At 41.7% G+C, this 12,768-nt stretch overlaps 1 protein-coding gene across 4 annotated transcripts in view; it reads left to right on the forward strand.

The window, feature by feature from the left end:
• CCDC93 (coiled-coil domain containing 93) overlaps positions 1–12,768 on the forward strand; it is a 65,137-nt gene that overhangs the window by 14,908 nt on the left and 37,461 nt on the right. For 3 of the 4 annotated variants that reach the window (XM_053260132.1, XM_053260146.1, XM_053260139.1), the window contains 3 exons: positions 836–934; positions 1,715–1,771; positions 11,048–11,148. In XM_053260132.1, the coding sequence (XP_053116107.1) occupies positions 836–934; positions 1,715–1,771; positions 11,048–11,148 (257 nt within the window). The remainder of the gene's footprint in view (positions 1–835; positions 935–1,714; positions 1,772–11,047; positions 11,149–12,768) is intronic. The other variant, XM_053260157.1, reaches the window with a different exon arrangement.

Below are 12,768 nucleotides of genomic sequence, written 5' to 3' on the forward strand. Positions count from 1 at the left end.
GGTTTGCGGCCGCGCGCTGGCCGCAGGGATCGAGAACGGCAGAAGACGGGGTTGAAACTTGGGGCACTACCTCGGAGTAAGTTGTTCTGTGCTTGCCTGCCGTGGCAGGGGAGGTGTGTGCAAAATAAGACCTACCCGAAAATAAGCCCTAGTGCATTTTTTGGGCCTAAAATTAATATAAGACACTGTCTTATTTTCGGGGAAACACGGTATAATATATGTAGTTTTTCCTGTAATAGAGACTGTTGCTGTTCCTTCCTTGAAATTGCATTTTTGATTAAATATATCTAATCATGTTGGCTGACATCTCTCTGCCAATACACCAAATTTTTTTGTTTCAAAAGGGGTGATTTTTGGCGATCTCCTCTTCCCTCTGCATTCTTTCTCCACCCATACCTCCCAAAACTATCTGAGGGTCTTAAACCCTCAGGGACATAGTTTCTTGAGATGTAGGCAGTTGCAGAGGGAAGAGGAATTCGCTGAAAATCACTCTTCCTCTGGCATTTTGCTGGATGTTGGCCATTGTATGTATGCAGTCTAGATGTTGGCCATTGCATGCATGCATTTAGGGATGGACTGTAGGTCAGTGGAAGAGAATCTACATGCATGCCAAATGTCCCGGGATGGGTTCAATCCCTGGCATCTCTAGGTAGGGCTGAGAAAAATCTGAAATCTTGGAGAGCCTCTGCCAATCAGTGTAGACATATCAAACTAGATACACACAGCATGGGTCTGACTAAATAGAAGGCAGCTTCCTATGTAACCTTCCATTTAGAACCAAGTTGTTGTAATAATGCTAGCAATTCTCCTCCTTTTCTATTTCGTTTGTTCCTAGTGGCTGGTGAAACGTGCCATAGAAACCCGAGAAGAAATGGGAGATTATATTCGCTCATATTCCATATCTCAGTTTCAAAAGACACATAGCCTCCCTGAGGTAAATGTTCAGCATATTTTGTAATTACAGCTACAAAAAGACGGTTAAAATAATAAGAAGAAACTTTGAGACAATACACTTATTCAGTATGATTGACATGGGAGAAATTATATTCCCTTTAAAGGTGCCTGGGCTGTTTCTGTAAGACATTTCAATCTAGTTTTAACTTTCCATGCATGTGCAATAGCATCAGGCAAACTTACATATGTTTATGCAAACTCCAGTATGTTTCCCATTCTTAAAATTACTTTTCTCACCAGTTAGTTCAGGAGAAGACTGGGAAGGAAAAGAGATGCTATGTTTCTTTATGACTACAAGGTGATTAGATATTGATAACTCAATATTAAGATATGCATTTGTCCACTACAATAAGGTAATGCGCATACACCAGATCATTCAAATTTTTAAAAGTGCTTGGATGAAAATAACCCAAGATAGGTTCTTCTCCCCATGTCTGACTATATCTGTATAGCTTCTTAGCATCTTTCTGTGCGTCATTTGCCACCCAACTGGAAGTGATTATTCAGATGCCAGTACTGTACTATAGTCTGTATTCTTTACTTCCTTCTGGACCAAGTATCTTCTGAAATTTACTATGGATCTCACTTATCTGGTGTGGACAGCAAACACAATTGACACTTCTCCACCTAATTAATATTTGAACACTTCAGCCAGAAGCAAGTTGGCTAAGCTGGCTAATCTCTGTTAGCACTTTTGAGGCTGAATATTTGTGTGTTTGTGTGTGTGGTTTTAAAGTTATTTAAATTAAATGCTTTGTAGGATGATGACTTCATGCAAAGAAAAGAGAAGGCTGTCAAAGCAGTTGGTGAGATCTCTGTAAGTATAACATGCAGTGATGTTGGTTTTCTGGAAAATGTTCTAATTCCTAAATTGCGTTGTTGGGAAATGCTTTAGAATGCTTGGATTATATCTGCTTGGGTTTTGATTTTCTATCCATTATCTTCTACTGTACAGGCAAACTTCTCCATTTGCGGTTTCACATATCTGCGGTCAGGTAATTGGCACCCAACCTCAGCATATGCGGAGTGCAGGGGAAGGTTAGTTATACACATCCGTGGGTTCAGGGTGTCTGGAAATGACTTCTGAGGTCATTTCCAGCTGCAATTTTGAGGAAAGGAGCAATTTTGTGTAACATGTGTTTAAATATTTTTTTAAACCTATGATTTTTCATGTTACAATGCTGGATTTGGGACTTTTGGGGGGGAACTGATGGACACCTGGACATCCGCGAAGCTTGGTAGGGCACTTTTTAAAAGCCATTTTCAGGGCCCTTTATCACCATCCCCATCCCCTTTTTGGAGCCTCCAGGAACCTACCCCCGCTCCCGAATCCTGTTGCCTCAATGATTTGGTATCTGCGGTTCCACTATGTATCCGAGAATAGAACCCTCTTGGATACTGGGGTTTGCCTGTACAACTAAATAGGTCATGTGTTTATATTACCTGTTAACTTCCTAGGGACAGTCACCTGGGCAGTTTGACTGGTCATGAATCAATTCATTATGTATCTAATTTATGAAACAATTCATTTTTAAAAATTGAACATTTTTCTGTGGAAAAATCTAGTGGTGGGACATTTTCATTTCACATCATTGGTAATCTGCTCAGTAAGCATTTTCTAGGCAAGTTATGGAATGCTAAAGGGAATTCCAGCACACTTACTTTGTGTAATACTAATGGAATGTCATGCTCTGAGTGCAGCTTGTCCTAGGTTAGTAAAAGAGGAAGCCGCAGTTAGATGTGGCATGTCATACCTTGACATGAGGCAGAAACTCAGCTTCTCGGAAATAAAATACTTTAAGAATGCAGTGTTACTGTTGATACAAAACACACAAATTGCCCTTGTAAGGATTGTGTTTCTCTTGTGCAGTCAAATAAATCTTGGAAGCTAAATGGCAAGTTAAAAGGTATAAGAAGCATGGATTTGCCCCTTTCACTGATGTTTCCCATTTTATTTCCATGACCATATAAAGGGAATAAAAGAACTAAAATAGAATGACTTTAATACAAAGATGTACTTCCAAGGGGTCAGTATGGTATACCCAGCCCTAATCTCCCTATCTTTGATCAGTTCACTCCCCCTGCCCCACACAATACCTGTCTGCAGCCTGGTTCCCTGCTATGCTGCTGAATCAGGACCATTTCTATATATATTTTTAAAGCCTCCTTTCCTTAAGGAAAGTAAACTTTTGAGATCACCTGGCATCGTGTGTGTGTGTGTGTGTGTGTGTTCCCACTATCAACCTTGTAATGCCTGGACCATTAGGAACCAAATTTGGAACAGTCGTAGGGATACCTCTGTGGCAGTTTGTGATGATGTCATCCACACCAATTCAATATGGCAGGCGCGCGTGAACATTTGAAGGACGAGTGAGCTAACTCATGAACCACCTAACCAATTTGAGCCAAATTTGCTACAGCAGTAGACACACATAGGGATGCCTCAGTGGCGCAGTTTGTAGTGATGTCACCCACCCTGATTCAAAATGGTGGACCCATGAACATTTGGCATGCAGGTGGGCTAACTTGTGAACCACCTAAATGATTTGAACCAAATTTGCTACAGGTGCAGGAACACATTGGGTGGCTCAAGGGCATAGTTTGTAATGATGTCATCCACTCCAATTCAAGATGGAAGACATGTGAAGGCTGAAGTAAGTTAACTTGTGAGGATAGTAATCAGTCGTCCCTCTAATTTTTTTCATCTCTGTGCAGAATGACTTTTGTTCTGGGCGCTAGTATCAAGGCAGTGTGTGTGCACCTACATTCAGAATGAGGCCTTCCTGATTCAACCTGAGTGGGATCTAAAATGAACTAAGCAGATATCCAAAAACTTGTAAGTGCACACACATGCGCATGCGAGCGTGGTGTAGTGGTTAGAGTGCTGGACTAGGACCGGGGAGGCCCAAGTTCAAAATCCCCATTCAGCCATTATAGTAGCTGGGTGACTCTGGACCAGTCACTTCTCTCTCAGCCTAACCTACTTCACAGGGTTGTTGTGAGGAGAAACTCAAGTATGTAGCACACCACTCTGGGCTCCTTGGAGGAAGAGCGGGATATAAATGTAAAAATAAAAAATAAACAGGGATGGTAATTATCGATTAAGATTGTAGTGAAAGGAAAGTGGGCAGATTTGTTCTTGCCAGAACAACTTGTCTCTTCATGATCCCAGCCACTCAGAATGAGAGTGATGATGTCATAATGCCATGTAACCAATTAGGCTGGCTCTCTGCCTGTCTGCATTGCACTGGAGGTTTCATTGCTAACTAATTGTGTTTCCTTGCCAGTAGGTAATGCTTTGTCTCCTTCGCAAAAGTAGCTGAAAGGGAGATATGCTTTTGTGGGGTTCAAAAACAATGGCATACTTGATCACCACACTGTTGCAGCTCTGCACAAGTTGTGAACTTTTCTGAGGCACTTGGTGGCCATTTTATGAGGCTATTGTCAGATGTTAAATGATTAACAAGATATAACATTTGTACAACTGTGCATGAAAGTTCTTATGAACAGTAAGAAAATGGAGGGACCATTTACAATTCCAGGGTCCATATGGATCTTGAAAAATTCATCTCATGGTGGGAGGTAGGAAAGCATTAATCCATGATTAGGTCCTGGTAGTGTAAGCACTTTTTCCTGTCTTCTATGTCTGAACCAGTCCTGTTACCCACAACAGTACTTAGTGTTCCACCAGGCCCTAAAGGTATGATATTATTGGTTGAAGTTTTTTCCATTACATAGAAGTAGAAGTACTGTACATCCCTCTACAGTTGTTGGAATACCAATTGTGGCTGCTGCTGCTTTCTTCTTCTTCTTTCTTCTCTCTCTCTCTTTTTGGTAGATTCAGCAATTAGGCTTAGTTAAAAATGCACAGAAGGAATAAACATGCCAAGCAGGCTATGGCAAGAGCAACTCAAAACATACAACTGGATTAGTGAGATGCAACCATCACTACTTACTTCTCCTCACTCTGTGTGTGTGTGTGTGTGTGTGTGTGTGTATACACACACACACACACACACCCCAACTTATATTAATTGATGTCAGTGTTAGGGACTTGCCGCACAACTTGAAAAGCATCCCCAATGGTTTAGCATGACGTGGCAGCTGTAGAGCAACTTGAAACAGCTTTTAGGTGGTTCCATAGAGCTATATCCACCACATTTCTAACACTGACTTCCTGTCCTGTGGAATGTTGGCCATCATGTCTTCTCATGGATTTTTATTGTAAGACACTTTGGGAGCCAATATTGGCTGAAAAGCAAAGTATCAAAACAATAAAGTAATAAATGCAGACTGTGTTGCTACATTAAGTTATTAATTCTAGTTCTATTCCATGCTTGGCTCATGGAGATTTGGTGGACTGAAATCCCATTGTGCAGATTTTTTAATACTAGCTGTGCATATTCCTTCTGTTGTCTCTTTCTATGAAGCCATGTCAGTTTAAAATATCACATGAAATAGAACATTATGCTGCTGTGAACACAAGAGTGCAGATATGAATGGATTCTGTTGCATCTCAACTGATATGCTCTAGTTTTAAAAGATTTCCCATTTGTGAAGCTGCCAGCATTGATCAAAACACCTTTTAAAGAAGAAGAAAAGCTCTTGACATATCTTCCTCAGGCAGAGTCAACAGAGTAGAGAAGCCAAGTTGTGGAAACAATGATCTCATTTGTCATTGTATCTGGGAGAGAGTAAACTGCCTTTGTCACTGTTTCTGGAAGGGAGTGGGGGATGTCATCAGGAGGAGTTCAGGCACTGTTTTTCGACAGTACCGCTTTTTAGAAAAAGAGTGAGCATCTGGCATTAATTATTTTTTATTGTCGCACACTACAAGAACTATTGGCTCTGTTGAAGTTGGATCTTTGGATTTTTTTTAATAGAAAAGGATCTGTTTGAGCTTAGATTTATAATGTTTCTATCCCCCACCCACCCACCCACTGCCAGCCACTTTGATATTTGCCTATTGTACTGAAGTAATTATGACCCATGGTTCTGTCGTATACCATTACAAAGCAGCCCTTCCTGCACTAAAAAGCAATAGGTGGCTAGAAAGGTACAGAGATGCTGAGTAATTATTTGGGGAGGAGTCTTTATTTGTGGCACATGCATGATTTTAAGCCAGTGTTCTTAGAAGAATATGGAGTTGCAACCGCACAGAAGGCTAGGTAGAAAGTATCTCCTGTGGGTACAGGTTCAGAATTCATGCTTTTGTGCAGCGGTTGAACCAAAGCAGCACACAAGAAGGCACATAGTTTCTTGATTTTGCTTTGTGGGCATGATCTTCTCTTTCTTGCATTGGCTCAGCAAAGTTATGAAAAGGCGTCTTCACTTCAGAAGCACTGGCGTAGAGGTGGGCATAGCATGTTTCTACAAGACTGGTAGTATTGTGCACTGGCCTCCTTTAGAAATAGCAAAATAAAATGGCTTTGAAACAGCTTTTCTTTTCTTGCCAGAGATAAGATGCTGCTGCTTTTGTTGGGATGCTATAAACTAGATTTTCTTTTTCCATGTTTTTCTCTCTAGCTAAAGTAGATGCATAAAATCTCAGTATTAGACACACTGGCTGATATCCGGATTAAGCCTGCGCTGATGCACCAAGGTTTTCCATTGTGGGAGGAGGGGCCACAATTTTGGGCTTTCTCCCCTCTTTCCTCTTCAGCCACCTATTCCTCCTGAACACTGTTCCTGAGGTTCTCTACAGCACAGATGGCTATAGAGAGAATGGAGGATCTCCAAAAATCACCCACACATTCCTCATGCCTCAGGAAACCTGTGTTGGCACAGGGTTGGTTTGAAAGTTAGTCACTTGTTCCAATTTGAGTACTTTGCCTTAAAACTGAAGTACTGTGGCTTGTATCTATTAATAATGTGCTAGAATGTTTTTCATTTCTCCCACCATCACCCCCCCCCACTATTATGCAAAAATCAATTTCTTTTCTTGTGTCACTGGTTAAATCAGCCATAATTAAGTGGTTAGTAACTTAGCATAATTATTCCGTAAGAGGATAGAAGTAGAATTAACAAGCACTTAACCTGGGTGACTCAAAATTAAATCTTCTCTGTTTAATTATACAGAATATTAGGAATACATTTTTTCCCAGGCATGTTGTTCATATGTCTTGCAGATATGTTTGATATTGTATTGAACAAATTGATCATTCTGGAGTTGCCATGTTTAAAACTGGGAAGTGTATATATACGGTGGGAAAATCTAGATCAGCCAAACAATTTCTGTGATGTTGGATTAGAATTAACTAGCATTGGCAACCCCAAACATTTGTGCAGATGTATTTACACATAGTGTCAGTACTGCGTTTCCTCAGCATCTACATTCCCTGGTGTGCCTCCTTTTAAGCCTTTAATTTGTCAAACCCACGATTGCCCATAATGAGCTCCAAAGCCTCTGAAAATGTCCAAAGATAGGAGCCAGCATGGTGTAGTGGTTAGAGTGCTGGACTAGGACCGGGGAGACCCGAGATCAAATCCCCATTCAGCCATGATACTTGCTGGGTGACTCTGGGCCAGTCACCTTTCTCTCAGCCTAACCTACTTCACAGGGTTGTTGTGAGGAGAAACTTAAGTATGTAGTACACCGCTCTGGACTCTTTGGAGGAAGAGCGGGATATAAAATGTAAAATCATAATAACAACAATAATACAAAAAATGCCAAAAAGGAAATAATGATCTGCTATTACAAGTCTAGTCCAACTAGAAGAGGTTATTTTAAAAGTATGTACCAAATTTGGAAAGAGAAGCATCAAGATACAGAAATAACAGAACAAAGGCTAGCAGACCAGAGAAGATTCATAATAAGAAATAAAGTATTCACAGGAGTTGAGCTGGAAGAATTGCAAAGAGCAACACAGGCTCAAGACATGGAAGAAGAATTACCACCAACTGAAGAAGTTGCTCAGGCGCAGGTGGAGGAGGTGTTGGAAATAGAGGATGCCACTGTTGCTGAACTGTTTCAAAATCAAAACCAGGCAACCTCCCCTTTGCCTTCACCTCAAAAACCCAAATGCTGTTTAACAGAAAAGCAACAAGAACTAAAGCAAAAAATAACCGAGCACATGAACCAAACAACCACCAGGGTTCGACTTCCAGCTCTAAAAACAGTCGCCAATGAACAACTTGCTCAGGCATTAAAAGATGTCAATGCTGCACTTGCAGAAATAACAACCAAGAATTTGCAAGAAACAAACCAACTAATGTACAGTGCAGCAACAATAACAACACAAGAGCTCGGATATAAGATCAGTGGAGCTGTAAAAAAAGAAAGTAGTACATCACCTAAATGGAAGATTAGATTAGAAAATAAAATCTCCAGGCTCAGATCAGATGCTAGTAAATTAAAAGATATGAAAGACAAGAAGCTGAAGAATGAAAACACCAAACAGTATCTGATCCAAAAATACCACCTAGATTTAAGGAAAACTAGAGAAGTCCTGGAAATAATAAAGCAGCGAATAACAGCAGTGTCAAAGAAGATTAGCAGATACGAAGCCAGAATTACACAACACAGGCAGAATCTCCAATTCCAGTCAAATCAGAGACGTTTCTACCAAAGCATAGAAGGAGAAACTGCAAGAAACATCAAAACACCAAACAAAGAAGAAACAGTGCAATTCTGGGGGAAATTATGGGACAATCCAATAGATTATTATAAAAAAGCAGGCTGGGTGAAAGAGGTCAAAAAATGTAACCAACAAATGCTAGATCTAATAATAACACCAGAATTAATAAGTGAAAGAGCAAAGAAAATTAAAGATTGGACTGCACCAGGCAACGATGAACTGCATAGCTTTTGGCTTAAACACCTAACAAGCCTTCATAAACAACTATCAAAACTGTTCAATCACACTTTGCAAGGCGGTGATATTGAACAATGGCTAACAACGGGGAAAACTCATCTCATCATGAAAGACCCAGCAAAAGGTGCAGTTCCAAGTAATTATAGACAGATAACCTGCCTGCCAACCATGTTCAAATGATTAACTGGAATAATAGCAGATGAAGTAATGCAACACTTAATAACAAACAGCTTCCAGTTGAACAAAAAGGAAATTGCCCGAACACCAGAGGCACAAAAGACCAGCTGCTGATTGACAAAAGAGAAGAAAAACCAATCTAAGTGTTTCATGGATTGACTACAAGAAAGCCTTTGACTCATTGCCTCACATATGGATACTAAAATGTTTAGAAACAACTGGTGTCAGCAAAAACATTCAGATATTTATTTAAAAAGCAATGAGCATGTGGAGTACACAGTTAACAATCAATGGCGAGACACTTGGACAAGTTAGCATTAGAAGAGGCATTTTCCAAGGGGACTCACTATCCCCTCTGTTGTTTGTAATCGCCATGACTCCACTTTCACAAATACTAAACAAAACAGACCTCGGATACCAAACATATAAAACATCAAGTAAAATCAACCATCTGCTGTACATGGATGATCTGAAGTTGTATGGAAAGTCCCAGTCAGAAATCGAATCACTGCTAAACACTGTCCGTATATTCAGTAGCGATATAGCAATGGAGTTTGGACTAGACAAGTGTGCTGCATTAATAAAGAACAGAGGAAAAACAACAAATACAGAAGGAATAGAAGTGCCCAATGGAAGCAGCATCAAGAACCTGGAAGAGAAAAAACATTACAAATACTTGGGCATTCTCCAGGCTGCTAACATCACACACACTGAAGTTAAAAGAAAAATGGGAAGTGAATACATCAGGAGAGTTAGAAAAATCCTCAAGTCCAAACTCAATGGCGGGAACACCAAAAAAGCCATAAATACCTGGGCTATACCTGTTATCCGATACAGTGCCGGAATAATAGACTGGACCCAGGCAGAGCTAGAGATGCTAGATAGTAAGACCAGGAAAATCATGACCATCAATCATGCTCTGCACCTCCGCAGTGATGTAGATAGGCTCTACCTCCCTCGCAGCTCAGGTGGAAGAGGAATGCTGCAAGTCCATCAAACAGTAGAGGAGGAGAAAAGAGGCCTTGAAGAATATATCAATGAGAGTGAAGAAGATGCACTTCAAATGGTCAAGAACGAGAAACTATTCAACACCAATGAAACAAAGCAGGCCTACAAGAAAGAACAAGTCAAAAACCGAGCAGAAAAATGGAAAAATAAGCCCCTGCATGGTCAATATTTGCACAATATAAGTGGAAAATCAGACATCACCAAGATCTGGCAATGGCTTAAGAATGGCAATTTGAAGAAAGAAACAGAGGGTTTGATACTGGCTGTACAAGAACAGGCACTAAGAACAAATGCAATAAGAGCAAAAGCAGAAAAATCAACCACAAACAGCAAGTGCTGCCTTTGTAAAGAAGCAGATGAAACAGTGGACCACCTAATCAGCTGTTGTTAAAAAGATCGCACAGACTGACTACAAACAATGGCATGACAAGGTAGCAGGGATGATACACTGGAATATCTGCAAAAAATACAAGCTACCTGTAGCCAAAAATTGGTGGGACCATAAAATTGAAAAAGTGGTAGGAAAATGAAGATGCAAAAATATTGTGGCACTTCCAACTTCAAACATCTGCCACACAATACACCAGATATAATTGTAGTTGAGAAGAAAGAAAAACAAGTTAAAATAATCGACATAGCAATAGCAGGGGATAGCAGAATAGAAGAAAAAGAAATAGAAAAAATCACCAAATACAAAGATCTACAAATTGAAAGGCTGTGGCAGAAAAAGACCAAAATAATCCCAGTGGTAATTGGCACCCTAGGTGCAATACCAAAACAACTTAAAGAGCACCTCAACACCATAGGGGCCACAGAAATCACCATCAGCCAATTACAAAAAGCAACTTTACTGGGAACAGCCTATATTCTGCAGTGATATCTATAATAACCTCAACATTATTGATGATAAAATTCTGGCATCCCAGGTCCTTGGGAAGGACTCGATGTCTGGATAAAACAAACCAGTCAATAACACCTGTCTGACTGTGTAAACAAGAAATAATAATAACATATAGAGACTGGGTTGTTTTATTTATAATCCTCTTACTAATAATTTTAAATCTGAAATACAGTGCTCATTTGTTGTCTTGCAGGAGGTCTACAAGCCACAGAGGAAATACAAACGTCAAGCAGGAGCAGAAACATTAGTCGATGAGGAATCTAAAGTTCACGCCACCCTTCTGGAATATGGCAGGTAAGCTAATTCTCTTAGCTGAATGGTTTCCAAACTGCATTCCGGGTAGGAATGTGCACGGACCGGTTCAGAGGCCATTCTAAAGGCCTCCAGACCGGTCCAGACACAGGGCGGTTCGGGGTTCGGGAGGGTAGGGTGGGGGGTTCCATTAAGGGCGGGGGGGGCTTTACTTACCCCTCCCGCGCTTTCCAGTTTGGTGCCGTAATTACTGAAAAAATCCCGGCGGCAGGATCCCTCGCCACGCGCTTCATTCAATGACATGGCTGGCTCCTCCGTGGTTAAAAAAATCGTCCCCTTGAAGACCCTGCTGCTGCCACCGCCCCCTTGAAGCCCCCCTGCCGCCCCCTTAAATCTCACCCTGGACCCGACCTCAAGTTAGCTAGAAACGGGCGGGCGGCGGGGGATGTTTTCCCGTCCCCTTCCCTGCCGTCTGCAAAAGTCTTTAGGAAGCCTTCTGTGCGTGCGCGCACAGAAGGCTTCCTAAAGACTTTTGCAGACGGCAGGGAAGGGGGCGGGAGGGCATCCCCCTGCCGCCCGTTTCCCTGCCGGTCTGCAAAAGTATTTTTACTTTGCAAAAGTACTTTGCAAAAGTAAAAGTACTTTTCCAGACCGGCAGGGGGATGTCCTCCCGCCCCCTTCCCTGCCGTCTGCAAAATTCTTTAGGAAGCTTTCTGCGCGTGCGCGCACAGAAGGCTTCCTAAATACTAAATACAGGAGAGTGGGGAATGTGTTCAGTGTACAATAGTCAAATGCAGTGGTGGTGGCTGCCATCTGGGATTGAGCAGGTAGCAGATGGGCAAGGATGCTAGCTGGAAAAACCACGTAGCTTATTTCCAGTGGGCCTACTCATGAGTAACAGCCACTGATTTCAGCCACTGCACCTTTCTAGCAGCGACCATCACCCCTCCCACACACACCCAAAAAGAAAAACAGCCCATGGCTGTTAAAATATAATTTACAGAGTCAAGCCAGCCCAGAGAGAAACTAACAGTGGAGAAGAGGCAGCCAGTCTGCTGTGAAGCAGGGAACCTCCTGCTTCCTCCTCGGGCTGCTGCGGCTTCCTTCCCAACTCTGCTACTGGAGGGAATAGTCTGCTAATCAAGGCTCTTCCCTCACCTTGTTGCACCCTGCATCACAGTCTCCCGGGATTGTGCATGTGTGCACTTGTCTTTTTTGCCCTTTGGTGTATAACCTGGGAGGCCATGATGCAGGGCACCCCAAGCAACAAAATGAGGGAATAGCTTTGGTTAGCAGGCTATTTCCTCCAGTAGCAAAGTGGGGAGGAGCATAAAGGGAGGTTGACCAGTCCACAGACTTGCCCGCCGTGAATGGGAGCCCCTCATTGTGCCAATGGTATTAATTGTGATGTGGGCAGTATGTACATATGCCTGGCTGCACTGTTGTTCCCCTCATCTCTTTTTTGGGGTGTGGGGGAAGAGATGTATGTTATACATAGCCAATGAATATGTGAATGCAGTCTCTTGCTGACTGTTTTACAATGGTGATGATATATTGTTTCAAAACATTGATATACAGTACTTGGCACTTAAGGAAGCTAGGCAGTGGATGTGGGGAGACACTTCCTTAGGGTTTGTCCAAGGAGAAAACAATCACATGTGA

This window comes from Hemicordylus capensis, chromosome 1 (genome assembly GCF_027244095.1).
Source record: "Hemicordylus capensis ecotype Gifberg chromosome 1, rHemCap1.1.pri, whole genome shotgun sequence".
In the NCBI taxonomy this organism is placed as follows: Eukaryota; Metazoa; Chordata; class Lepidosauria; order Squamata; family Cordylidae; genus Hemicordylus; species Hemicordylus capensis.